At 55.6% G+C, this 27,987-nt stretch overlaps 1 protein-coding gene, 1 long non-coding RNA gene and 1 pseudogene across 6 annotated transcripts; 1 reads left to right on the top strand and 2 right to left on the bottom strand.

The window, feature by feature from the left end:
* Window positions 1-457: 457 nt before the first annotated feature.
* CLK2 (CDC like kinase 2) lies at window positions 458-27,987 on the bottom strand. Of its 5 annotated transcripts, XM_073323332.1 has the most exons (20): window positions 27,792-27,982; window positions 22,552-22,721; window positions 21,908-22,145; window positions 19,987-20,083; window positions 19,569-19,635; window positions 19,140-19,256; window positions 18,702-18,868; window positions 18,175-18,269; window positions 17,146-17,275; window positions 16,756-16,838; window positions 16,366-16,445; window positions 15,991-16,081; window positions 7,032-7,109; window positions 5,089-5,232; window positions 4,795-4,918; window positions 4,498-4,626; window positions 3,982-4,141; window positions 3,355-3,456; window positions 3,013-3,130; window positions 458-2,727 (listed from the first exon to the last, which is right to left on the bottom strand). In XM_073323332.1, the coding sequence occupies exons 2-20, from the start codon at window positions 22,719-22,721 to the stop codon at window positions 2,581-2,583; spliced, it is 2,337 nt and encodes a 778-aa protein (XP_073179433.1). In that variant the 5' UTR covers window positions 27,792-27,982; the 3' UTR covers window positions 458-2,580. The 5 variants fall into 5 exon arrangements, with proteins under 5 accessions (XP_073179433.1, XP_073179431.1, XP_073179432.1 ...); XM_073323328.1 differs by lacking the exons at window positions 458-2,727; window positions 3,013-3,130; window positions 3,355-3,456; ... (3 more) ...; window positions 5,089-5,232; window positions 7,032-7,109 and adding an exon at window positions 14,871-15,529 and having other exon boundaries at window positions 27,792-27,987; XM_073323329.1 differs by lacking the exons at window positions 458-2,727; window positions 3,013-3,130; window positions 3,355-3,456; ... (3 more) ...; window positions 5,089-5,232; window positions 7,032-7,109 and adding an exon at window positions 14,871-15,529 and having other exon boundaries at window positions 19,987-20,080; window positions 27,792-27,987.
* On the top strand, window positions 7,224-25,695 carry LOC140902821 (uncharacterized). Its single transcript, XR_012156123.1, has 3 exons — window positions 7,224-10,876; window positions 13,616-13,732; window positions 14,146-25,695. It is a non-coding gene; the product is annotated as an uncharacterized lncRNA (long non-coding RNA).
* On the bottom strand, window positions 9,480-10,780 carry LOC140902820 (complexin-3-like; annotated as a pseudogene).

Below are 27,987 nucleotides of genomic sequence, written 5' to 3'. Positions count from 1 at the left end.
AATGGAAATGCTTTCCTACCAGCAACCGCAGCCCTGCTCCTACCCCGCCTAGCACTGCGGCCGGCACTGCAGGGCAGCAGGGGCCAGGGAGGCTGTTCAGACAGTGCACGGCAGGCGCTCTCCCCCAGCGAGGGGTAACAGGGGATAGGCCTTCACCCAAAGAAGGGAGCAGCAGAGGGAGATGGGCTGAAGGCTGCCAACAAAGGGGAGATAAGGTCCCCCTTCCCAGTGCACTCTCCTGCGAAGGTGGGTCCAGGATGGGTCTTCCAGAGCACCCCTCACGGCCAATCAAACCTTGCCCATAGCCTGGAGGTTCCACCCCCATTTCCCCACCCTCTGCCCAGAAGATACTCTCAGGTGCACAAAGGGCAGCTCACAGAAACTTATGACTCCCCAGCTAGCTGCCGGCCTGGGCCCAGGAGAGGCTAGACAGACATGCAGACAACACACACAGCCCTGGAGAACAAGGAGTTAAACTTTATTTTAAATAAAATCAAAGCTGGCTTTGCATTTGGCACAGAAAAAAAAAATGCACCACAGTTCTGGGGCAGGTGAATTGTGACCTGTAGTGTGGAAAGTCTCCATGCCAGCAGTCGCTCTCTGCCTCTTACATGCCCTGACAGCACAGGTCCCTAGGCACCCAGCCCCACCACTCCAGAGACAGAAGGATAGCAAAAGGAAACATATCCCTGCCCCTCCTACAGCTGTCCTCACAACTCCAGGGAACCCAGGAAGTGCTGAGGGCAGGCTGCTGCACTGCAGGGAATCACAAATGTAGGGCTGGAAGACACCACCTGAGGGCAAGTCCCGTCCATCTCTCCCCTGCCCTGAGGCAGGGCCAAGTAAACCTAGATCCCCCTGACAGGTGTTTGTCCAACCTGTTCCTAAAAACCTCTAGTGATAGGGATTCCCCCACCTCCCTTGAGAGCCTAGTCAAGAACTCAACCACCCTTCCAGTTTGATTAGACACTAAAAAGGTTTTCCTAAATCTCCCTGACTGCAGATTAAGCTCATTGCTCCTGCCATACTGGTCATCCTCAGCCCCAGGCAAGGCAAGAATTCAAACCAACAGTGCAACCTACTCTGCACCCAGCCCCCCCACCCCAGGGAAAGGGGCTGCCCCCCCACCAGCCTGGAGAAATAGCACTAGGGAGCGGCCAGAACATTAGAGCTGTTTCAAGCCAACAAAACCCAGCTCCCAGAGTGGGAAGGGAGAGCTACACCTGTCCCATCCACAAGCCAACATGCTGTGGGCTCTGCCCCCACCTCCCTCTCCACTGTTTGGCTTCCCTGGGGCAGCCTGTGATAGAGTGCTGCCAGGACAGGAATGACCCTATACATTGTTGACCCCGGAGCATGGGGGAGGGGAGGCAGGAGGCACTAGGTGGGTGCTGGGAGAGAACACAGAGCCAGTAGAGTAGGGCACTGGGCACCATGGAGCAGAGATTTGGGGTATCCCTGGGGCTGATGCCCAGGGACACTGATAAATCACACAAAGAATGATCATGCTACATCAGCTAAGCCAGGGTGTGCAAGGTCCATAGCGTCTCCCTCACAAGGGGGGACAGGGAAGCCAGGGCTATGGCACCTGCTCTGCGACTTCCCCAGTGACAGAGTAACCCTAGATCCCCAGGCTCAGCTCAGCCTACTGGTACTACTGGGCAGGCAGCTCAGAGGCACAAGGAGCCTCAACACCCAGAGCAGTAGCTCAGGCATCTCACCTGTTAATCATGCAAGGAAGGAGTTCACCATAGGGCCCCAAGGCAAGTGCTGGCCAAAGGCTGTAGCCACAGCACTGGGTGGGCAGCTGCAGGGCAGGGGACCCAGGCCCAGGTTATTTCCTTGGCATCAAAGTTACCCTTCACTGCACGCAACATGTGCTGGGTAGCAGCCCCAAAGCTGCTCCCCATTCTCACCTCACTATCACACTGGGCCAACAGCCAACCAGCAAGCCAGCCCCACCCCCATGGGGAGGTCACAGCAGCAGTCGTCACTGGAGGAAGTGTCCTTGACAGATAAGGAGGTCCCACTTCAAAGGCAGTACAGTGAGAAACCTCCACCTATGCCTGGCCCAGAGCCAGCTCCGCCCTCATGGCCTTACCCCTGAATGGACAGAGGGGAGGCTGAAGTTAAGACACAAGTCAGCCCCCTCTGCACAGAAGCAGCAGGCTCTCTGGGTTAAGCAGGAAGCAATTCCATGGGTCAGGAGGGGTCTGGGGATCTCAGGCCAACAGTGCAGCTGTGGCCAGGAAGAGCCAGGAAATGCAACATGCACAATTCCCACCCCACCCAAGCAGCTGAACTGAAACGGGAAAGAGCCCCTTCCTGAGCGCAAGGGAAACCCCATCTTCCCCCACACCCTCTGTCCACAGGGATGGCACAAACCTGAGCAGCACCCATCCAAGAGGGAGGAGGTTAGAGCAGCAGAGTATTTGGGCATCTGTGCTTCCAAGCTGGGATGAGGCAGCCTCTGACTGGCTGAGGCAGACACAAAGGGACCCAATGAAAAGTGCAACTTGATTTCCTTTTCTTTAAAAATAGCCCATGTGAGAGTGATGGGGCCAGGGGCTTGGCCTGCCCCTACTGCGCCCGGAAGGCACTGCCCGCTGCCCCCGTCGCGACATTGGCTGCTGCTGTGCGCACCGCCTGGTTTGAGAAGACACCTGCAGCAAACTCCTCCTGTGCCTTCTGGAAACTGGCACCTGTCCGGCGGTACATGGAGTGGATCTAGAAGAAAAGGCCAGGGTCAAGGGATGCTGTACTTGGGCCCAGCACCCAAACTGGGACCCCAGCACTACTACAGACTCTGAGGGGGCCACACAGTGGAGGAGAGGGGGCACCCTAGCTAGAGTGCGATCCCCCAGAATCAGGGCAGGCTTAGCCAAGCCCTGAAGAGCCCAGCAGGACCCACAGGACTCCAGCATGTGCTTGAAGCCAACTCTCTGCACCACAGGGGCAGGAAAGCACTGGCTGGGATCCTGCTAGAAGGCTGAGGCCCCACTTGGTACTCACCCTCTTCAGCATGATGATCCCCAGCACGGCCACCACTGTGAAGAACACGGCCACCAGGATCATGATCACAGCAGCAGCCTGGTTTTTCCTCAGCACAGTCAGACTCGCTATCCAGCCGCTGCAATGAGAGAGAGTGGGCTGCCCACGCGCACAGACTCCCAGCCCCTCCCCACCAGGACAGGAGCACCCAGCAACCTTGCCCAACAACCACTCCTGCTGGGATGGACTAGCCGGCACAATAGGGCCTCTGCATAAGCAACACAGGGCAAGGCCAGAGAAAGGAGAGCCAGCTCCCCTGAGCCTAGCACCAGGCGGCCCCAAGGGCCCGTCCACGGCCCCTACCTGAATCCCGAGCCTGGGATGCCAATGGCCTGCAGCACGTATACAATGTCCTGGACGAAGAAGATGAAAAAGAACACAAAGAAGTTGAACGAGCTGTCACTCCTGAGGGGGGGGACAGAGAGAGAGGCCGGGTTAGTTAGAATCTCCCTCCCCCTCCCTCCTCCAGCAGGGCCAGTGAACACAGGCCTGAGAAGCAACAGCCAGACCCAGGAGGTTCAGCCAGGCCTGTTGCTTTACCCCCCCAGGAAGCGCACAGTTCAGTCACCCACAACTTGGGCACTTGACTCTCGGGGGTGGGGGTGCTCCTCCCTAATTCCCCAAGGCAGACACAATACGGGGCCGCTCGAGTCACCTCCTCCAGGGCAGGGGCCAATGCTAATGGGGGAGCGCGGAGATCTGGTACACTCAGATCATTACCCCTTTCTCCCGTAGGAGTTTAGCTGCAGGGTCTACAGCTCAGAAGCCCTTGGGAAGCCACGGAAGATCTGAGGTGTCACCAAGGCCTACAGCCAGGCAGACCGACTGCAGCTACAGGACATCTGTGGTGCCCTGGTAAATGAATGGAGCTGCCCAAGAATCAGAGGTTCTATTGATTTGCCAGCCCCAGAACTCCCAGCAGGGACGCACCGGAAAGCTTTGTACATTGGCCTGTACCAACACAGGAAGGAGCAGGGTGTGAAGAGGAGAACCCAGAGGATAGAGAGGCCAAAGCCCGAACCAGCTGTGGTATCCACGCAGAACCAGGCCAGGGAGGCCAAGAAGTTCAGGAAGAGAGTCACGGTGCTGGCTACGAGAAACAGCAGGTTAGGAAACCCCTGGGGCAGCAGAGCCCTAACCCTCTGTGTGTCACCCCCGCCCACAGCAACAAGATCCACCCGCTTTGGTCCCAGCACTGGGAGTCAGGAATCCTGCTGCTCTTAAGGGGGCATGGGAGTACACCTCCTGGACCACTCCCATACGTAGGGTATTCACAGTCCCGGGCCCCATCCCTCTGAATATTGCGAAGCCTGTGCCTCCCCCTGCCCCCTCCCAGCAGGATCTCTTTCATCCCCACCCCCCAACATGCAGGGATAATCACACCCCTCCAAACCCCCTCCTCATACTTGGGGATCTGCACCCTGGCGCCCTTCTCCAGATGCTCACCCATCCAGAGGTAGTACATGGAGGAGACAGTTTTCTGGAACTCCGTGGGGATCTCCACAGGGATGTCCTGGTAGAAGCAGGGCTTTACGGGGCAGAAGGAGGGCAGCGGAGGCCAGTTGTTTTGTCTGACTGTCAAGCAAAGCAGAAAGCATGAGGCCAGAGTGGGACCATGCAGCAGTTCCCCGGAGGAGGGGAAGTCCACGTTCCCCTTGCCCGGGCAGAGGTCATTTCCCAGCTGCACTGGGCCAGGGAGCCTGGGCTGCTGACCTTCCCCCCAGGAGTGGCTCTAGCACTTACTTGCAGCATTGCCCAAAGCTGCGTTCTGCAGCTCCCGCTCCCGCCTGTCCAGCTCCTCCGCCTTCCGGTTGAGCTCCTCCTGCCGCTTGAGCAGCTCAGCTGTGGCAGCTGCTGCTGTTGACTCCTAACAGAGAGGGAGAGAAGGGGGGACAACTCAGCTCACGGGTTCCAGAAACCAGCTGCTCCCAACCCTCTCCAAACTGTGACTCAATTCCACCAGTCCCCACTGAGATAGCACAGGTGTCAACCAACCCCATTGCCAGTGTGCTGGCTTCCCTGCCCTGCACCCATCACCTGAGTTCCATAGGAGCCATAGTTTTTGGACTCTGGGGGGCTTGGCTTCTTGTGGGGCTGCATGGCAGAGGCCGGCGGCTGGGGCACTTTGGTGACTGGTGGAGTCGGCTGAGCCCCTGGCTGCGGCTGGTAGGGAGGGGGTGGCTATTGGAGACATAAGAGAATAATTAGACATGGACACTGCTCACAGTCTTCTGCTTATATCTAGGAGGCAATGGGCAGGGAGCAGGGGAAGAGACGGTACAGGCCTGGAGTGTGTAAGATAGGAGCTACTGACAGTCAAATGCCCAGAGTTGGTGTCAAGCTTTCTGGAGTGGCTCATGAGCACCAACCTCAGGGCAGATTGTTAAGAAGCATGGCAGAAACCCCAAACTGGCTGTCAGTTCTACACTTAGATTTCACCAGCCAAGTGTCAACTCCTCAAGCACTGTCACAGACAGTCCCTTTGGGCACTCTGCTCCCTCTATCTTGCCACCTAGGCAAGCTTGCCTTTGTAACAGAAGGCCCCTTACACCAAAAAAATCACAACAATATTCAGGTTAATCCCAGCCCTGAAGGACTAGTCACTTATCCTAGCTCAACTGTACTTCAGATCTCCCACTAAAGACAACACTTGTAGCCAGTCCTATAATTAACTAAAGGTTTATTAGTTAAAAATAGAAATGAGAGTTATTTACAAGGATACACACACAAATGAGATAGGGTCTTAGGTTCCAAAAGGTGGTAGGTAGACGCTGCTGTAATATGCAAGCTCTGTGCATCCTTTAGGGTCAGCCCAGGCTAAGCAGCTGGGGATTCTTTGCTTATGCTTAGAAATCTTGCCCTCTCAAAGTCCAAGCAGCATAGTGAGACAGTTTCTTGTTAGAGATTTTTATGTGTTCCCCCCCAAGAGTTCAAGGTGATGAGATGAGTTCCCATGCAAGTCTCCACTTCATGAGCAGGGGTGTGTGTAGAATGCAATTAAAGTATTTGTTCTTTTATGTTTCAGTGGACCTTTTTGGAGGGAAGGACCTAACACCTTCTGTAGGAAGCCACCATTTTACATTAATTAATGCTCCTTTCCTGTTCGATGACTTACACCAGTGGTTCTCAAACTTTTGTACTGGTGACCCCTTTCACACAGCCAGCCTCTGAGTGCGACCCCCTTTATGAATTAAAAATGCTTTTTTATATATTTAGCACCATTATAAATGCTGGAAGCAAAGTGGGGTTTGGGGTGGAGGATGACAGCTTGTGACCCCCCCCATGTAATAACCTCACGACCCCCTGAGGGGTCCGGACTCCCAGTTTGAGAACCCCTGACTTACACAATTATAGAGGATGAGATACTTAATACCACTTCAAAACATGGGATACAGATGTTCTAAGCGATATTAATACATGCAGCAACTTACAACTATTCCATAAAGTCTAAACACAAAACATTCTTGTAAATGTAAGATTTTAACAGTGCTAACACACAGGTGGGCCAGATGGGTTTCCAGCTGTGCATCTGTCAGTGTTCACTTGAGAGCTAGGGGCCTTAACATGAGCTGGCATCTGGCCTGCCAGCATGACAGCTGGGCATCAGAGACTGCTGCTCTATCAGCAGTTAACCCACACACAAGATCCTTCTCCATGCATATGTACCGAACCAGCCCAGCATGAGACTCTGTAGGGAGCAGGAGGACTCAGCTCACAGTAAGTGTGAGAAACCCAACACTATCCTCCCACCAAAGTAAGAGCCCCCAGAGCCCCCTGTTCCCAAGAAACCCACATGAGCTGGCCAGGTGCCAAACAAGCCCCAGCTGAGAGGGACAGGCCACAGACTGGTGTCTGGGATGTAACCCAGGAGAAAATGAGCATGTCCACGGACAGCCAGAACAATGCAGAGGACTAGAACCCTGTGGCCAGTGCAGGCTCCTCCCCAATGCACTGCCCTGGGCGCCCAGAAGCTTCCTTACCCCTCGGTTATCAAAGGGGTTGTACACATCCAGCGTTGCATACTCCGTGCTGGGCTTGTGCTGCACCACAGCAGGATCCTGAAACGGAGCATGAATTTGCAGTCACCATGACCAAACAGCGCTCCCATTCACCCGCTATGCCCCAGGCCCTGCGGCAACCCACCCAGCTCCCACAGACGCCACCCCGCTCCCAAGACTCAGGGCAGCGTCGTCCTGTAGGCCGTGCCGCTCCCTATGTGGAGGGCACTCTCTCGCCTACAGCTCTCCGCAGCCCCTTGCAGCCAGCGCTGCTCATAAGTTTACTCAGGCTAACACGGCTGTTACTCTGCAGTCAAGCCAAGGGGACGCTCCGGAAGCCAGGAACTGGGGCACAGACAGAACTGCTCAGGCCAGCGCGGGCAGTGCTGGTCCGACGGCACCCCCATGCAGGAGGGAGCAAACCCCACAACCGAGCACATGGGGCAGGTCTCCCAGGACCCCACTAAGGGACCGTCCGGGAGTCAGAAGGGCTGAACGAGAGGTACAATTCGCTCAGCTAGTGTTTTCAGGAGACAAACGGGGGGACGGCACCCAGCCCCAGACGGGCTCCCCAGACGGGCTCCCCAGACGGCCGCGGAAGCAGAATTCCCAGGAGGGCTCGACCGGCCGCCAAGGGCTTTGCTGGCAGGAGGCAGGAAGACAGCGCAGCGGCCCGAGGCGGCCGACGCCCGCTCTCTTGCGGGGCGCCGGAGCGGGGGCAACCTCAGGGCCGGGGCGCACCGGGAACCGGGCCGGGGCGCACCGGGAACCGGGGCGTGCGGCCTCCCGCCCCGCGAACCCGGGCAAGTCCTTCTCCGGCGCGTCCAGCCCCCGGGGCCGGGAGCCACCGCCCGGCCCGGCCCGCTGCGGGGAGCCTGCCCGCTCCCCGGGGCTCAGGGCGGACCCGGGAAGCTGCCCCTGGGGCCCGATGACGTAGATTGGGACAGGAAGCGCTGCCGGAGGAAAGCCCCGGGGCTGCCGCCCCCGCCACAGCCAGGCCGGGGCCAGCCTGCGGCCCCCCCGGCCCAAGCCCGCGCCGCGCACCTGGAAGGGGTTGTCGGGCTCCCCGAAGGGGTTCCCCGCGCTACCCGCCCCGTGCTGGGCCATGCCGGGCTCCGGCCGCGCGACCGCGACCCCGGCCCCGTCCGACTCGGCGGCGTCCGTGGCCCCTGCCCGACCGACGCTTATTGGCTGCCCGCCCACCTACGTCACCAGCGCTGCCCACGTTGCGGGGCGGGAGCCCCGCACCAGAGGGCTGTGAGGCATAATCACGCGCGGCGGCTGCGTGTGCGCATGCGCAGGGCTGGAGCCTCCCAGCGCCGCGCTGCATGCTGGGATGTGGAGTTTCTCCAGCCCCTGAGCTCGCGCGGCCTGACCGGAACGTCTCCAGGGCGCCGTCATCCTGGGTCCCTGTGCATGCTGGGACACACGGGCCCGCCTGGTCCGCAAGGCACGCTGGGAGCTGTAGTTTCCAGGGTGACACACCCGGCCGCGGGGAGGACAGGCGGCCGGTGCCATTTTGTCTTCCTTCCCCCTCAGTGAGCCGGGCCCCGCCTGCCCCCAGCCTGTCGCGGCCGGCGCGGAGCAGGGCCGGGGCAGCTTCAGCCAGCGCCCCAGCCCGTCAAGCCGCCCAGCCTGGGCCCAGTCCGCGCCTGGCCAGCCCAGACCCATCGTTACGGGAGGGGGCCTTGGAGGGCTTCCCCCAGCGCGGGGCTCGGTCCGGCCGGGGCCGCTGGGCCCCCTAGGCCGAGCAACAGCCTGAAGAGGGGGCCAGGAAACGACACTGGATTTGCGAAGGGAAGGCGCGTGCGCTTAATTCAGAGCGGTCCAGAGGAATTTACAGCAGCGGGAGAGCAAGGAACGTAACCTCAGAGTAAACTTCCAGTGGCCGACGGACTAAGGGCAGGACTGCCCCAGGGTGGGTGGTTCCCACAAGCCAGCCTAGGTGAGCACACCAGGGCCTTGGACTCAGATTCATTAGGCATTGTGTGACTCAGCGATTTGCCTTGCCTCCTGAAAGCACCCAGCACAAGCCCCTGGCCTGCAGGCTGAAATCTTACACAGCTACAAAGGGGCTATAAAATGTTCAGCCCTGGTGCAAGTGACCTGAATACGCCCCAAGAATCCCTGCTCACGAGTGTGTGCAAACACAAAGTGCCGTATCTTGTAATTCACCATGGTTGGTACAAGCTCGTGAATCCTTCTTTCAGAGGAGCCAAAGCAGTAAGAAGTTCAGGGCTTTACCCTGCAACTTCCAGAGTGATCCCACTTCCACACTAGTGATTCCAAAAACATACAGTAAGGAAGAGATGGTTCATGGAATAGAAGCAAGGGTTGCATCAGAGGAGCAACCCAGCTCCCACCTGAACTCCACCAACCCATAGTTATCCCAAGAGGGTGAGAACAGCAATTCTTACAGCCACAGGGGCAGGGAGCAGAGCAGAGAAACTGGGCTATTGGGCCCCAGCTGCTGGTTTGTTCACATGATAGGACAGCGCAGCCCCAGCCACAGGGACGGCATCGTGCTCTCTTGTTTTTTTCAGGGAGCTGAGATCCATAGCGCTGAGGCCAGAGATGCATGAGTCAGAGTCAGGGGTGCCCTGAGGCCTCACCACAGCCACATGGGCCTGCAGCATTTTCACCTTCCCCCCCATGGCCTCCAGCTGCTGCTTATCCACCTTGTTCTGAGGAGGAAACGGAAAGGAGAAAGATGTTAAGTGTGAGGAGTCATAAGTAGAGCCACCCAGCCCGTACCATGAGCAGGGCCCTGCCCTAACACAACTGTCCATCCAGGATCACAGGTCACTTGATCCTAAGGAAGCATCACAGCCTTACCATATAAACAGGTTTTTCCTCTTCCTAAATTAAGTAGGGCATTTTGCAGTTATCTGCACTCCATGGGCAAGTGAGCAGCCCCAGAGCTGGGAGCAGGGTCTGCCCAGCAGCATATGGGCTAGAACCTGACCAATGGATGCAACCCAGCAGGCAAAATCAGACTCCAACTCTAAGCTTCCCTGAGGAGCTACGTCTCCTCTTCCCCAGCCCTGTTGAATTGGCTCCCCCTTACCTTGGGAAGCTGGTACTTCTCTCTGATGTGGGTTCTGATGGCTGCACGCTCAGCCTTTCTCTGAGCATAGTCCACGTCCCATTTGCTTCTGAGTTAGAACTATGTCAACAAGCTGCTTCTCCCAATCGGAACAGGGTAGTAGGTATAATGGGTTTCACTGGGGTGGAGGAACCTTGGGACAGAGCTACACTGTCTCATGGACTGACCATCCTATGCAGCCCTCTGAGTCTGGGCCATGCTCTGTGCTCACCCAGGGACATCTCCCTCAGAAGATAACGATATACAGACAGGCCTGTCATTAAAGGGGTTCCCTCAACATGTGGGGGGACCCCCATCAGATCCAAGCAGGACCTAAAACATCTCTTTGAGCTGGGTATGGTGAGGTGGGCATTTGCTCTTACTTCTTGCCCTGGATCCTCTGGTTCTGTTCTGCTGGACTCTTTACGCAGCCTACCAACGCTTGGCAGTCCTTATCCTCGGGGAAGTCAGCAGAGATGCAGCACTGCAGCTGTTTCACTGGGGCCCTGAAAGCAGACTTCACCACAGATTCCATAGGTGCGAGTTGGAGAGAAGAGGTGAGCAGAGAGGCTGGAGCAGAGGCAGCAAGGACAGCAGCAGTCAGTGCTGTGAAAGGTGCAGAGACAGACCTCCCGTGCTGAAAAGGAAGAACATCATCCAGCAATTTTCTCTGAGATTGTTCCTATCTCACGAGCAAAGGAAAACAGGAAGCAGAAGATTCTGGAAGTGAATTGCAGGCTAAGTAAGTAGCATGGAGTAAAGGATTTTAGTTTCGTGGAACATTGGTCCACCTTTTCTGGGGAGAGGGCAATGTATAGTTTGGATGGCCTTCGCCTCGGCAGAAGGGGTACCAATCCCCTCAAGGACAGGCTGGGCAGACACCTCAAGCAGGGTGTAAACTAATAGTAAAAGGGGAGGGTAAAAAGAAGGAAGATATGAGCACTCAGCACGAAATCGAGATGTTGAGAACAACATTAATCAAGGAAGCTAAGGACATGGGGAGAGGAAATTCTTAAATTGCCTATACAGTTGCCTAGAAGCCTGGGTAACAAATGATATAATTGGAATTGCATTTATGATTTGCATTTGTGTGATTGGAATGTTAAAATCAATGGTTGTAAACTATTTAGGAAGGATCAAGTGGGCAAACGGAGAGAGAGAGTGGCACTCTATGCCAAAAATTGCACTGCCTGTTTCTGATTCTCTGATAACTCAGAAGAAAATTATCTTGAATGTTTATGGCTCAGTGTCCTAACAGATAAAGCACAACATTGGGTATTAGTTGATGTCTGCTACAGACCACTCAATTCCAGAGAACAGGATGACCATCTCCTTATGTACCTTCCTAGGATGTGTAGGGAAAAAAACGGATCATGGGGGACTTAAATTTGAGTGAAATATGCTGGAGATCTCATGCTGGCAGTACTAAAACAAACTTGAAATTTGTAAATATTATCTATAATTTCCTATCTCAAAAAGTGTTGCAGTCAATATGGAGGAATTCTTTATTAGATCTTGTCCTAACAAATAGAGGAATTAATTAATTAACAGTAGCTTAAGTACAAGTGATTCAGAGCCATCTGGATTGCTTGGTAAACAGGGTGCGAACAGTATGTGTTTTAATACGGATAAATGTAAATGTATACATCTAGTAAAAAACTTAGTCTATACTTACAGATTGGAAAACTCTATCCTGGAAAGCAGTGACTCTGAAAAAACATGGGGGTTCCGGGGGATAATTAGTTGAACTTGAAATCCTAATGTGACACCGTGGCCAAAAGACCTAATGCAAGCCTGGGATACATAAACAGAGGACTCTCAAGTTGGAAGAGAGAGGTAAAATAACTTCTCTTTGGCATTGGTGCGACTGCTGATGGAATACTGTGTCCAATTCTGGTGCCCACAATTCAAGAAGGATGTTGATAAATTGGAGAGGGCTCAGAGAAGAGCCATAAGAATAAGGATTAGAAAACATGACATAGTGATAGACTTAAAGAGCTCATTCTGTTTAGCCTAAGAAAGTTAAGGGGCAACTTGATTACAGTTGTATCTACATGCGGAACAAATATTTGATAATGGATTCCTCAGTCTTGCTGAGAAAGGTATAACACGATCCAATGGCTGGAAGTAGAAGTTAGACAAATTCAGACTGGAAATGAGGTGTAAATGTTTGACCGTGAGGGTAATTAACCACTGGAACAATTTAACAAGTCATGATAGATTTTCCATCACTGAATTTTTAAATCAAGATTGGATTTTTTTGAAAAGAGCTGCTCTAGGAATTATTTGAGGGCATTTCTCCAGCCTGTGTTATTCAGGAGGTTAGACTAGATGATCACATTGGTTCCTTCTGGTCTTGGAATCTATGAATCCATGTAGGGAATGGGGAGGGATTCTCCCTATTTGTAGGGATGTCCCAGTCCCAAGCTGATCTGGGGGGAATCTCTGGCATGACAGAGACAGACAGATAGGCAAATTCCAGAGGCTTTGCACCTCCTGGCCAGCTCAGATCAGGATACAGGGACCCTCAGTGCAGCTGGTTCCACTAACATTTCACATTCAGACATCACCTGGAGACACACAGCAGCAAGTGGAGTGACTAAACTGCCCTGATATGCCAAGGGGATTGCTCAGCATCCTGGGAGCCAGCTGTATGGGGCACAAAGGGCATGCATGCCGAGCCAGACACAGGTCCAGGAATTCAGTACCTGGGCAGCAGTTGCACCTGCCTTGTGGCCACAGATTATCATCCATCCTCTAGGAGAGCAAGAGAGGAGCTATAAGGACTGTGTGGCCCAAATGCAGCCACTCCCCACCTAACCTCCAGGTTGCCAGACTGATAGCACAGGGCTTGGTAGCTTAGTGCATAATGTCCAGAGCAGAACTCTGGTCCTGTCTCTCTCAAGCTGCAAAGGGAGTTAGCTGTGATGCTATCCGGGAGGCTGAGGGCTAGTGGTCAGGCTGGAAATGGGGATTCTCTCCCAGACCTAAGCTGGGTACAGGGGACAGGTTACTCACTCAGATCCAGCTCCTGCTTGCCCTCAGCTGGACACTGACGACCGGCACAGTGGTGTCAGGCTTTCCTGTGCTCAATCCTGGATGCTCACTGTGTCACTGCAATGTGATCAACAGTGCTGCTCAGCCAGCAGCTTGAGGCAGATTAATGCTCCCAGCCCAAGCGCCTTAAATTTGAATCAGGACACAAAGATGACTCAATGTCACCTCATCCCTCACCCAAGTCTCAGGTCTCACTAACTCCAGGTGAAACTGAGCTTTTCCTTTATCCTTCTGAGTGATGACAGGGCGCTAGGCTAGGACACAGTCTGTCATAGCCAGATGGTACATTAGCAAAGCACCCTACATGAGGGCTCCTCACGCATCTGTTCTGTCTCTCTCCCCAGCCCCCTAGGAGACTTTCCCTGCCAAACATTTAACCAAGAACTAACATGAAGATTCCACTATGTTTGTGACTTCCCTGCAGGCTCCAGTGGGAGATAGCCCAGTTCAGACAACAGTCCCTGCTGTGCAGCTGGTAAAAGAGCAGAGAGAAACAGCGAGAATAGCTCAGCAGCTGAAGAGGTGGCTACACTGAGTTTGGGTAAGAAAAGCTCCTGATGGGATGGCCGCCTGCAAAGGGATAGCTACAGTGCACCTAAAGAGTTTTCCTGACAGCCATCACTAATACAGTCAATACCAATACATCCTGTGGGCGAGTGACACGCTCTGGCAAGACTTCAAACACTCAGGCTCACTTGGCACAGACATTAATGAGCCTGGAACACTTTAAAAATCTGGATTTGTCAAAGCAACCCGGGCTTAAAGTCCGCTCTGTCCTTCCTGTTTTAGAAGGAACGGGCTGCCAGCCCCACCCCAGAGCAGGCTGCATTTCATATTTAGCACCTTCCCACCACAGAACACTAATCCTGAAATAATAAGGCTTTTCCAGAGAGGAGCCAGCACATGGTCTGCTGCCCCCTGGAACATCAACTGACCTCTCCAATCCTCTTACAGCCAACAAGCCAGGCTGGAAGACCAGGAGCCCTGCTGAAGTGACCTCTGCAGAGGTGCCAAGGCTACTAGGTAACACAGGGCAGCTACAGAAGGCACAAGAGCAAAGGAAGTCCATCAGAGGAATGCAGACAGGAGATGGCCCCACTGCTTGGAACGGCTCACCCTCAGGAAGGAGTTCTGGCTGCAAAACTGTAGAGCTGTCCCTGTACCCAGCCCGGTCTTCACCCTCTAATTGAATCAGAGTTACACAGCAGTAACTCTGAAACAGGACTGAGGCATCAGGGCTTATAGCTCAGATCCTGCTGCAGCCCTCACACCAAGAGGAACCCTTGGCAGGTGCATTTTTGGGCACCAGTCAAGCATTCAAGATTGGAATGAGTTTCACAGCTGGAGATGGGTCGAGCAGAGCAGATACCAATACAGGGATCCAGTCCCCTCAAGTATCTTCTTGCTGGGACAAAGACTCCCTTCCATCCTCTGCAGCAGCAGTGCCCAAAAGAACCACCAAGGGTACATTTACTACCCAATACAAGACAGAAGCTGAGCCTCCATTTCCAGGGAATTAGTAAAGATCTGGGGGTTAACGTTCATATTTAGGCTAATGTCACATGCACCACATGCCCCATCTCCTGGGATGGGGAAGCAGCGCCTCAATCCCAGGGCACCAGAAAATGCTAAGATGGGCCCCAATAGTCTGGACACAGACCGGGAGAAAGGCCAGGAAGTTTAACTGACTTCATATTTATTTTCACAAAGACTGTACAAAATTCATATAAAACTCTGGTGCGGGGATGGGCTATGACATTGATCCAAAAAATAATTCCCATGCGACCCCACCAGCTTCATAACTTACAAGGAAATGGATGAGCTACAGACAGCCAGGAGCCCTGGGGAGGGCAGGGAGAGAGAACAGGAGACAAAGCAACACATGAACAATGGTATTCACAGCATGGACGTAGGAGGCCCCTTCCCTAGGAGTAATGACAGCAGCAGGGGCTTGGGTCCATGGAGCTCAAAGGCAGATATAGATTCAGGTATTTACACTATCTCACATATTAACAGCTTTACATGGTAACAAAAAGATTTAGGGGATTTTGTTTGGGGGGGTTTTTTGTATAAAAAAAGCACCAAGTGTCCGAATAGAAATAACACAGGCCTCCACAGGGGCTAGAATCTGAGGAAAGACTGGGCACCAGCAGCGTCACCGGCTGATGTCTCGGCTAGAGTCCCACACTTTTGTGCTTGGCTCTGTTTTCAGCATGTCAAAGAATGGGTGTTTCAGTGCCTCGGCCAGAGTGATGCGCTTTGACGGTTCATACTCCAGCATGCTCTCGATGAGGTCGAAGAGATGGTGGTGGTCCTCAGCCTCAGAGGTCAGGTATCTCTGGGGAGATGAGGGGGAGAAGTCAGGGGGAAGACAAAGCATGGCCCGCCACTCTCGCTGCAACGCAACTGGGAGCTCCCAATACACTTCCGGGGCAAAGAGCCCAGTTAGGGCTCGGGACCTAGAAGGCTCCAAAGTTGTGGAGCATTCTAATGAGCATATGTTGTCCAGTTCTCATTTCTCCTTCACAGGCACCTCCCCCAGGGCTTCTTAGTCCCAACCTCCCTTCCCAGTCTTCTGGCTAAGCTCCCATCACTGCCTTTTCCATTTCCAGTCTCAGTCTCTAACTCAGTTCCAGGTTCCATCAAGAAGCCATGTGGACAGAGCCTTTCAGTGGCTCCCAGCAGGCCATGTTCACAGCTCTGCTGGCTACACAGAGTCCAAATTCTCAGGAGCTGTGGCAGGCATTAAGAGTTCTCACGGGAAGGGAGGGGTGCCCCAGCTGGGAGCACCTGCCTTACCCGCAGTGGTTTGCAGTTCTCACGGACATAGCGGCCAGCAGAGGTGTTCTCGTCCCAGTCCAGACGACCATGGTAGAAATATTTCTGCTTTCTGCCAGAGTAAGAGGTGACATAGGAGGTTACAGCAGAAGGGACTGAGCAATGGTGGAGCTGGTGTGGAGACCCCCTGCCTCCATAGAGACTCAGCCACCCAGATTCTATGGGGCGGGGGTCACAAGCACGCTCGGCCACTCTACTCTGGAACAGCACTGTAAACAGAATCGATTCAGTAAGCAACCCCTGAGCCCAAGCCCTGCATCATCAGGAACCACCACAGGGAAACGAGGCAAGGAGAGCAAATGGCAGGTCCTGCAGCATCCCACCAGTCTCTCTCACCTGGTCTTTCGGATCATCCGGGAAGGAATCGGACCCAGGATCCTCTCCATCATGGCCAGATGCTCCCGGTTGTCATGAGTCTGAAAGAGAGACAGATTGGCCCAGCTCAAAAAGGGATGGCATGAAGCAGACTCGGACTCCTGCACAGCTCTGCGGATTGTCCAGCTCACTGATGTTAGGATGTCTCAACCTCTTGCTGCAGCCACAGAATGAGTGTGGTTCCTGCCTGCCAGCCAGTGCCCAGCGCATCGCTGACTACAGTGCCAGAAGACACCAATGATAGGGAGAACCCACTCCCAGGCTTGGATGTCCCAAAACAATAGTGGGAGACTACCAGGATTTGCCTCCATCAGCTTGAAGCTGGCTGTGGAGCAAGGACGTGAGTCTCACCTGGAACAGGGTGAAGCCCACATAGTACTCGAAGACAATGCAGCCGATGCTCCACACATCACAGGGCTGGGTCCAGCCGAGTTCTAAGAAACAGAGGGGTTATTACCAGAGGGAAAGAGCAGTCACTGCACAAGATCTGCAAACATCCTGTTCTATAAGCTGCTGCCAAAGGAAATTTTTGCCTTGACTGACACTCGGCATGCTCACAGCCTGTACTGAAGCCAGTGCTCTGAGCTGTGCATCTGCTGGCATTTCCAGAAAAATGGCATGGCAGGGGGGCAAACAGCCCCCAGCTCAGCAGGCAGAGCCCATGGTGCCTACTCAGTGTGATCCCTGGAAACTCAGGGGCCAGCATCCTGCAGCCCAGCGTGCAGAGCCAGCAGTACCTACCCAGTATGACCTCTGGGGCTCGGTAGTGCCTGGTGGAGACAATGGTGCTGTGATGCTCATGATCAAACGTTGCACTGCCAAAATCAACCACCCTGATGGCCGTGTTCTTCACACTCCGCTCATCTCGCTTCTTGGAGAGAGGGACAGAGAAAGCACCAGTTACACAGGAGTTTCACCAAGCGGCCTCAGCCCCTTGCACAGCAGGGCATCACAGAAATGGATCGCTCTGGAGGAGCATTGTTAGGCCTGGCACTTGTCCTTCCACTCCTGCCCACCCACAAGTGCCAAGGCTGCTCTCACCAGCTCTTGGAGCACCCTGAGGCCACTGCTGTCTGTTTACAGAAGATGCAGGCAACTCATGTGATAACTAGGCCCTGAACAGACACAGGAACCCTATCAGTCCCATCACATCCACCTCCCGGGGCAGGAGAACACCACTGCAGAATCGTTCATAGATTCTAAGGTCAGAAGGGACCATTATGATCATCTTGTCTGACCTCCTGCACAACGCAGGCCACAGAATCTCACCTACCCTCTCCTGCGAAAAACCTCTCACCTATGTCTGAGCTATTGAAGTCCTCAAATCGTGGTTTAAAGACTTCAAGGAGCAGAGAATCCTCCAGCAAGTGACCCGTGCCCCATGCTACAGAGGAAGGCAAAAAACCTCCAGGGCCTCTGCCAGTCTGCCCTGGAGGAAAATTCCTTCCCAACCCCAAATATGGCGATCAGCTAAACCCTGAGCATATGGGCAAGATTCACCAGCCAGATACTACAGAAAATTCTTTCCTGGGTAACTCAGATCCAACCCCATCTAACATCCCATCACAGGCCATTAGGCCTATTTACCATGAATATTTAAAGATCAATTAATTACCAAAATCATGTTATCTCTACAGCACAATTCACTAGTGCTCCTCCCAATCCAGCTCCAAGTGCTCCCACCAGGAAAACAGGTCCCCCCTACCCTTTCTTATCCGGAACACCAGAACACCTCACAGGAGGCCCTTAAGGCGAGGGCAGCTCCTTTACCTTTTCCAGGTTATAGGTGAGTTCATAATCCGAGTTCACGAAGAGGATGTTCTCGGGTTTGAGGTCCGTGTGAGTGAGTTTATTGTCATGCAAAACTGGGGAGGAAAACATGATCAGAGTCAGAGTCCATTAAACCCAGCTGACACCGACACCAGTTTGCAGTGGTCAGTGAATGTGGTTTACGTTGTCAGACGCTGCTCCAGCTTAGGATGGGGGGACTGGAGCTGATGGGCTCCACACAGAGCTGTGGGACACAGGAGGAGAGGGTACCCAGATCTGTGGCACCCGTCTGTCCCTATCCCACATGATTACTACTCTTGCAGAGACGGGTAAAGGAGTGTGGGTTCACCCCAATACACCATTTTCCTTCTCCTAATAGGCAGGAAGGGCTTGGCCTTGGAATCTGCAAAAGGGAGCCCCTTTCAGTGATGGAGTGCCCTGGGCCTATCAGATGCAAAGCTGGCACTGGTGGGGCCCAAAGATCCTCCCGCCCCATCCTGTCAGGGAGAGGAGCGGCTGCCACTCACATTTCACAGCCTGGCACACCTGGTAGGCCATATGCCGCACTTGGTGGATGGGATAGGGCAAATAGTTGTTGTCCTTCAGAAAGTCAAAGGTGCTGAGCCCCAGCAGCTCAAAGGAGATGCACATGTGGCCATGGTAATCGAACCAGTCAAACATCTGCACACATAGGCTGAGAGGAGACACTTCTGTTAGAGACAGTCCTAGTCCTCCCTGGCCATTCCCCACCCCCCGACAGGGCTGGGCGTCTCCACAGAGCAGCCAAGACTGACCCCAACCCTACCATACTTTGAACAATGGACTCAGGACCCCAGTGTGGCAGGCTGGGATGGCACTGCCTCCCCACACCCTGCCATGGGCTGCCAGGCGGCTCCCTAGCAGCTGGAAGGCATAGGAGCTAGGATGACACTGCCTCCCTGGCTCCACCACAGTAGGACACTCACTTCTTATTCTCTGGATCCTTCTCATTGACTTTCTCCAACACGTTGATCTCCAGCCGAGCAGCCTCTTTATACTTCTCCACGTTTTTTATGATTTTTAGGGCAACGCGTGCACCCCCCCTGGGGAGAGGCAGGAAGAAAGCAAGGTCACTGCAGAGCTGAGCCCGCGCCTGGTGGAAGGGGTGTCATGGATTAGCCAGGTCCAGCAGAGACTTTGGTTGGCTGGACAGTGCAGGCTGAGATGGTGGGTTTATAAGACCCACCATTATATCCCATACCATATGGGATCAGCACTAGGTCCCTACTGATCCATACTGGATTTGAACTGGAATCCAGGAGGGAGAGGGCTCATCTCCCCGCAAAAGCTCCAGCCTTTACACACAAGTTCAACTGGTTACCCGCCCACCACGCGAGCCCAGTCAGCACACTTACCTCCGGTGATCCACACACTGCACCACTCTGCCAAACGTGCCTTCCCCTAAGGTGCTAATAATCTCATCTGAGAGGGAGAGAGAGAGAGAAGGCGACATGAGGGAGTGAGCAGGACCTGGGTGCAGCGCATACACAAGGCAGAGGAGAATGCATTGCAACACCTAGCCTGCACACAGCTTGAGACACCAGTGCAGCAGAATGCTGACACCGGCTGCACAAGGCAACTTCCCTAGTTCCCTGGTATTTTGGTAACAATGTAAAATAGAAAATTAATATCTTTAACGAAAGGGGAGGAGGGAGGGAAGGGGGTTTCTCTTTAAAAACAATGAAAATAAAACAGAACAGAAAGATAAGACAGATCTGCGACTGCGATGGGAGCTTAACTAGAGAGCTAAATTATGTTACGATTCGGCTGTACATCTTTCCTGTAGCCAGTCGCCGACGCGATAGATCAGATGCCCCTCGTCGTCGTCCTCCACACTCTTGGCCCTTCTGCTGCTCTGTCGACTCCGCTGCTGGCCCAGGCAGACAGGGAATTCATCATTCACCAGCCAATCAGATTTTCAAACCAGCGCAGCAGCCAGCGTCACGCATTGGTTGGTTTGGAAATTCACATGGTTGTTTGAGGAGGGGTTGCAGGAGGAGATTCCCAGCCAATTCATACGGCACAGAGGAATATATAACGATAGGGATATTGCAAGGGAACATGTCAAGATACAACACACTAGCTCAGAAAAGAAAAAAACAGTTTGCTTTTCTTTGTAGCAAAAAAAGGAAAAAAAAAGAAAAAAAGAAAAAACCTACAAACAGCCCCACCCGAACCAGTGCAAGAGCGAAGACCAGAACAGGGGCTAGCGGAGGGAAAGGGGTAGTGTGAGGGGGCCAGCTGCTCTCACTCTTCTGGGGCTTTGGAGGGGAGCAATGCTGATATTCAGGTCCTGGATCAATGCCAAGAGAGCACACGGTTGCCACCCAAGTGTTCAGTGACCACAAGGAGGGGCTCACAACAGCCCCACATCAGCCACCAAGGAAAGGCAGTGGCAGACAGCGTGCTAGGAAATCCATCACAAGCAAAGGGCCAAGCTGCCCCTGCACAGACATCCCCACCCTTTTCCAACAGCCCCCCAGAACAGCCTTCCCCACCCCAACACAGAAGGAAGAATTAAGAGGTTTACACAGCACAACGCTGCATCCAGAACCACACACAGACCTTGTGAGTAACAGCCCCAGAGGCAGATCACAGACCTCTTCATCTGCCCTTCCCTCACAGAACTGGTCCTGGAGGGGCTAACCCACAGAGAAAAGGAGCACAAAGTGGAATGGGCACAGCCTGGGACGAGGTCAGATGAGAAACTTGCACCAGAGGAGAGAGAGTTCCTGGTTTCAGTTCTTCTTCAGCTAAGTAACCCCACACTTGGGAGTAAAGAGCCAGCAGCCTGGGGGCCCCATCTCCAGCCCAGGACTCCCATCCTAGTCCTGGAACAGCCCTGAACATGCAGCCAGGACACCAAGTGGAGACAGAGTATCTTGGGCCTAAAGAAAACGGAATGCAAGCAGCAGCGTAGGCAAGAGGAAGAAGGCTGGGGACCCTACGCTGGAAAGAGCCTGCTGCCTCCATCTGAACTGATTGGTCCACATGCCAAACTGTTTTGCCAGAGCCCCTTGCACAACATCTTAAATAGCCAGGGCCCACCCAACAGAAGCCAAGGGACGGCTCTTTGCAGACACAAGAGCTGAGCCCCCCCAGGGACCAGGCCTCCTGCCACAGCACCACGCCAGTGGGGATGCCAGGCACTGGGGGCTGCAGGGGCCAGTCCTTCAGTCACAGCGATACTGAGCTCTGTGAGGCAGGGACCATTTTATCACTTCCATGCTGCCCAGCACAGAGACCCCGCTGCTTAGTTGTGGCCCCTAAGCAGTACTGTGATACAACCACCACACACAACAACAACAGCAGCAGCACCCTACTGGGGGTACAGGAGTTGGGAACGACAGTCACAGCGTCACCACCAGGGAAACAAGAGGTGGGGGCTGCACAGACCCACATGGGGTGCGCTGGGCCCCGTGGGGCACACAGCCCCTCTCCTGGCTTCTCCTACTAGAGGGTGAGTAACCCAGGAGGTGCTTGAAAGCTGCCTGGGCCCATCAGGCTCAGGGCAGCCACTGCACTGGCGCATCAGGACGGCGGACGGGAGCAGCTGCCTGCACTAGGTTTTTCTATGCATTTCACAAGCTGAGTCTGAGACTGCGTAAAAAAGTAAGTGAGTGTCCTACTTACCAAGCGCACAACCTGGGAGAGAAAGGTTACAGGGAAAGATCTGGAGTGGCAGGGTACTCACCGATGAGGAGCGGCTAAAGGACCGGCTGCGGCGCCGTCTCCGCCTGTGCTTATTACGCCGGCTGCTTTTGCAGCTCCGGTAGCTGCCGTCATGGTCCCGGGAGCGCCGGTACTCATAAGAGTGGCGGTACTCAGCTTCGTAGTAGGCTTCCCCGCGTTCACGGCTGTAGTCATTCCGCCTGTAGCTTTCACAGTAGCGCCTGTCATAGGCTCTCCTGTCTGAAGAGTGGTCGTCGTAGCTGGGGTGGGGAAGCAGAGTAATTGGAACATGATTGGGGCCCAGTTGGAAAGCAGCGGCAGCAGCAAGCCCCAGCTCTGTCTGAGCAGATGAAGGGTTTGGGGCTTTCCTGAGTTCAGGCTTTAGTGACTGCTCACATGCTCCCCCAGGAAGGACTAAAGCAGCTCTCCCCACAGCCCCATTGGCAATAATCCTCCAGACACCATCCTATCCTTCCTGGCTTCAGTGCACTTCCCCCCCGAGTGACTGGCAGGGGACAGCTGGTCAGTCTTTCCTCCAAACTGGGGTACCAGGGCAGTCTTGCCAACTTGCCAGGCCACCTGGCTGGCAGAAACTGAGCTGACTGCAGCTGCCTTCAGTGCAGTTACAGGGATGCAGCCAGGTCCCAGCCTGGCCCCAGCACTCACCTCCTTGAGCGAACGTGGTAACTGTCTTCCCGCCGGTGCCGCCGGTCACGCTCACTGCTGCTTGACCGGGACCGCGTCCGCCGTCTCTTGTGCTTGCGACTTCTGTAGCGCTCGTGATAGCTGCCTCGGCTGCTGCGCTCCGACGAGCGGTACCTTCTGGAGTGAGGCATCTAGATGAGAGGGCAGAACCAGCAGGTGACCCCCAGGGTGCCTGGCAGCAGAGAAAGCCCAAGTGGAACCGACCCCAAACGAGCATCACACGGAGCAGCAAGAATGAGAAATTGTCCAAAAGAGCAATGGGTCAGAAACCAACCTCCCCACATGCCCTTTTGGAAGAGGCGACAGGACCCCCCCAGGCAGGCCCATCTCAGTAAGCAGTACAGGAGCTACCATTTCACCAGGCTAGCTGCTGCCACAGGACACCTCCCAGAGACCCATCCAGCCCGAAGACAGCAACACCAGCTGCTGCGAACACAAGCACAAGCCCTGCCTGACTGGGGCTATGTCTGGACTGTGCTAAGGGCTGTTGGACCACACGCTGAACTGGGATGAAGACTCCAGCTCCAGACTTAGTTGCCAGAGAGCTCTCTGCCCTAAAGGGCTCCTGGGTAAGTACGACACAGAGTGTGATCTGAATGCATTACAGGGCCAGCAGGGCCCCAGGAGAGAGAGAGGCAGGAAAGAAGCTGGCTGGTCTCTGAAAACATCTCAATTCACCCTGCAACCCATTTTGTACTGAAATCTTGTTTTTCTGACCAGCTCTGAGGGGCGGATTGTGCCGTGTGTGCACATGGGGACACCACTTCACATGGTTATGGGAGACTGCAGAGCAGCACTGGGCAGAGGGGACAAGGACAAGGGCAGCAATAGAGAGCTCTGAAGAGAAGCCAGTGCAGACTCAGTTGGGTGATACACCGATGGAGCAGCGACAGGGGAAGGCAAAACTGTCAACAGTGTTCTGAGCATGCTACATGGGAGAGGCAGACTGCAGGGTGTTACTGCAGCGGGTCAAGGGCAGAGATGAACTTGGCCCAGCGCAAGATGTGGGGGAGCAAGGATGGAGAAGGTTCACTCTATATGGGACATGAACATCCCCCTAGATCTGTTCTCACTTTGGTCCATTTGTTTCCTCATTTACATTTCCCTTCCATCTCACCCCCCCCCCCCAAGAACAGATGCTGACAGCAGGGCTCAATTAAATGCCATGCAGGGAAGAGGACATTGCTTTTGTCCAGCAGAATTCAGAGAAACACACAATGTACAGGCCTCTCCCTCTCAGATTCCAACAGTTTCCATTCTGGGCCTACACCCATTTATCCAGCACATGGCACCAGCAGCCCCAGGAAGTTAAGCCCAGCCTCTGGTCTCAGCTCTACATCAATGGAGAGTTCATCAAAAACACCCCCAGCCTCTCCTACTATCTCCAGTCAGAGCCTCTCTGAGTAAAGGCAGCTCAGGGTGAGCTTCATGGTGCAGCTGGAGGGGGCTCTCTCAAATTCGGCCTGCACAGGGATGGGTTGCAAAAGTTACAGGAACTCACTGAGCCCCTCAGTGTTCTGTGGAAGGGACAAAGCCCCAGGGACATGTCACTGAGGGGTCCAGGTGCTGCAGGCTGGAACAGTTGAAGAATACAAGCAAGTCTGGGACTCACAGGTTTTTCTTGGTTCTGGGCAGAGGGTGTGAAGTTCTGGTCACCCAGGGCAAGATCACAGTCATGTCCTCAGAGGAGCAGGGCCAGGACTAGCCAGCTCCATACCAACATGGCCAAACACTTTGCTCCCATCAAGTGAGCTTGATTCTATCAGCTGAATTCAACAGTAGAAGGAAACTTTCCAAACAAGGAAAGGTGAGGATGCCTGGGCTGCTCACTCATGTCTCTGAACTGGATGGGGGGGAAGACGACTACCCAAGTGTATCAAAGGACCTCTGTGCTGGAGCAGACCCCTAGGCTGGTACACATAGACCCTCTGGTGGCAGGATCCATGCTGCTCTCTCCTTAGCAGAGTGCCTTTTCCCAACAGAAGGGTCTGTACTACTCCCCATCCCCATGGGAAGAGGTTTTGGCCACTGCAATTCCAGTGGCAGCATCTGTACGTTCCACCCCCAATCAGTCCTTCATTTCCTAATGAGCACACTGACAGCCAGCATACTCTGGAGCCCTGCCCCTTCCAAGACCCAGGAAAGCAGTCTCCACCTGGGAGAGGAAGGAGGCAGGCGAATCAGAGCTCCGGGTGCTGCTGGCATCTGGCCCAAATGCCTAGTGGAAGCAGGCAAACTCTAAGGGGAACTTCTCGGGATATTGGTGTGCAATACAGCAGCAAGCAGGTCTTGTGAACAGTTCCCATAGGACTTGCACTGCAAGGCAATCACATGCCCCTTTGGGCATGCAGACACATTCCCAGGGTAGGCCAATTAAAATGCTAACAGTGTGCACTTCCCTGATGCCTTCTTTGCTCACTGGCTCTCAAAGTACCTCACAAATATTTGCTAATTCAATCTCACATGTCCCCCACCCCTCAAATGCAGGCAATAATCATCTCCATTTCACAGATAGGGAAACTGGAGCATGGGAGAGGAGGGGGGAAGGGATGAAATGTCTTAACTGGGCAGCAGCCAGCAGAAGCTGTAAAAGGGGTGCCACTCTCAGGAACCAATACCAATTCTGAGCTAGCACATCATATTCCCACTCACTGTCCAGTTATAAAAACCACCAGAGACTGAAATGGAAACAGCAACCAGCTGCTGCTGATCGTGGTCCCTCCAGGGATCAAGGCCACCAGTGTGAGCATTTATACTGGACTTTCCAGACACCACTGAATTAATCCAGATACCCTGGAAGACAGGAAAATGTCATGATTCCCATCTAGACAGAGAAACTGAGGTACAAGGGAAGGAGATTGCCTAGGGCACAAAACAAGTGAGAGCTAGAACTAGAACCCTCCACTCCTGGCTCCCAGACCTCTGCTCTGATCCCACCCCCGAGCCCTGCTCCCCGGCACCAGTGAGCTCTGCTCAGTGCTCCACCTGGTCCTGGAAGCCCTTCACTGGATCAGGCTGCAGAGCGACCCAGATCATATGAACTCTGAGCAGCCAGCAGGGGAGGGGGGCTGCTCCTAGAGACACCAGCACTGGGATCCCAATATTTTCAGCACTGGCACTGGAGAAGGAGAAATGTGGCCCCAGCATCTTCTCCCCACCAGCGATCACCCACACAGGCACCTACTCCTGTCTGGGGACAGCAAGACGACAGCAGCAATGCCTGCTAGAGGCGACCACCCAAGTCTCCCTGCAGAGCTGCCAGACTCCCCCCGCATCTTCCCGCACCCCCTCAACTGTCAGACACCCCCTGGGCTGCTAGACCCCCCTTCATCTGTCAGACCCCCCCCGGGCTGCTAGACCCCCCCCTCCTTACCGCACCCCCTTAACTGTCAGACCCCCCCCGGGCTGCTAGACCCCCCCTCCTTCCCGCACCCCCTCAACTGTCAGACCCCCCCCGGGCTGCTAGACCCCCCCATCTTCCCGCACCCCCTCAACTGTCAGACCCCCCCCGGGCTGCTAGACCCCCCCTCCTTCCCGCACCCCCTCAACTGTCAGACCCCCCCGGGCTGCTAGACCCCCCCCTCCTTCCCACACCCCCTCAACTGTCAGACCCCCCCCGGGCTGCTAGACCCCTCCTCCTTCCCGCACCCCCTCAACTGTCAGACCCCCCCGGGCTGCTAGACCCCCCCCTCCTTCCCGCACCCCCTCAACTGTCAGACCCCCCCGGGCTGCTAGACCCCCCCCCCTCCTTCCCGCACCCCCTCAACTGTCAGACCCCCCCCGGGCTGCTAGACCCCCTCTCCTTCCCGCACCCCCTCAACTGTCAGACCCCCCCGGGCTGCTAGACCCCCCCCCCTCCTTCCCGCACCCCCTCAACTGTCAGACCCCCTCGGGCTGCTAGACCCCCCCCCCTCCTTCCCGCACCCCCTCAACTGTCAGACCCCCCCGGGCTGCTAGACCCCCCCTCCTTCCCGCACCCCCTCAACTGTCAGACCCCCCTCGGGCTGCTAGACCCCCCCTCCTTCCCGCACCCCCTCAACTGTCAGACCCCCCTCGGGCTGCTAGACCCCCCCTCCTTCCCGCACCCCCTCAACTGTCAGACCCCCCCCGGGCTGCTAGACCCCCCCCTCCTTCCCGCACCCCCTCAACTGTCAGACCCCCCCCGGGCTGCTAGACCCCTCCTCCTTCCCGCACCCCCTCAACTGTCAGACCCCCCCGGGCTGCTAGACCCCCCCCTCCTTCCCGCACCCCCTCAACTGTCAGACCCCCCCGGGCTGCTAGACCCCCCCCCTCCTTCCCGCACCCCCTCAACTGTCAGACCCCCCCGGGCTGCTAGACCCCCCCCTCCTTCCCGCACCCCCTCAACTGTCAGACCCCCCCGGGCTGCTAGACCCCCCCCTCCTTCCCGCACCCCCTCAACTGTCAGACCCCCCCCCGGGCTGCTAGACCCCCCCCTCCTTCCCGCACCCCCTCAACTGTCAGACCCCCCCCGGGCTGCTAGACCCCTCCTCCTTCCCGCACCCCCTCAACTGTCAGACCCCCCCGGGCTGCTAGACCCCCCCTCCTTCCCGCACCCCCTCAACTGTCAGACCCCCCCGGGCTGCTAGACCCCCCCTCCTTCCCGCACCCCCTCAACTGTCAGACCCCCCCGGGCTGCTAGACCCCCCCTCCTTCCCGCACCCCCTCAACTGTCAGACCCCCCCGGGCTGCTAGACCCCCCCCTCCTTCCCGCACCCCCTCAACTGTCAGACCCCCTCGGGCTGCTAGACCCCCCCCATCTTCCCGCACCCCCTCAACTGTCAGACCCCCTCGGGCTGCTAGACCCCCCCCATCTTCCCGCACCCCCTCAACTGTCAGACCCCCCCGGGCTGCTAGACCCCCCCTCCTTCCCGCACCCCCTCAACTGTCAGACCCCCCCGGGCTGCTAGACCCCCCCTCCTTCCCGCACCCCCTCAACTGTCAGACCCCCCCGGGCTGCTAGACCCCCCCCTCCTTCCCGCACCCCCTCAACTGTCAGACCCCCCCGGGCTGCTAGACCCCCCCTCCTTCCCGCACCCCCTCAACTGCCAGACCCCCCTCAGCTCTCAGACCCGCGCCGGCCTGACACCCCCCCAACTGCCAGAGCCCCCAACCATCAGACGCCAGCCCCCCCATATCCCTCCCGGCCCCTCCCCCACAGCGAGCCCAGGCCCGGCCCGCACCCTCCTCGCCGCCAGCCCGGTGCGCTTGTCCCACAGGAAGTCCGTGTTGGCGGCCGTGGGCCCCCGGGGATCCGGGCCCCGCTCCGGCTCCTCGGGCTGCGCTCCCCGCCGGGCCCCGCGCTGGGCCCGCGCCCGCCTCCGCTCCCTCCAGCTCGGGGCCCCTCCGAGCAGGCCGCGCGCGCTCCCGAGTCCGCGG

This window comes from Lepidochelys kempii, chromosome 24 (genome assembly GCF_965140265.1).
Source record: "Lepidochelys kempii isolate rLepKem1 chromosome 24, rLepKem1.hap2, whole genome shotgun sequence".
Taxonomy (NCBI): Eukaryota; Metazoa; Chordata; order Testudines; family Cheloniidae; genus Lepidochelys; species Lepidochelys kempii.
The sequence above is the reverse complement of the archived record's forward strand: the minus strand, read 5'-3'. Positions and strand labels throughout refer to the sequence as shown.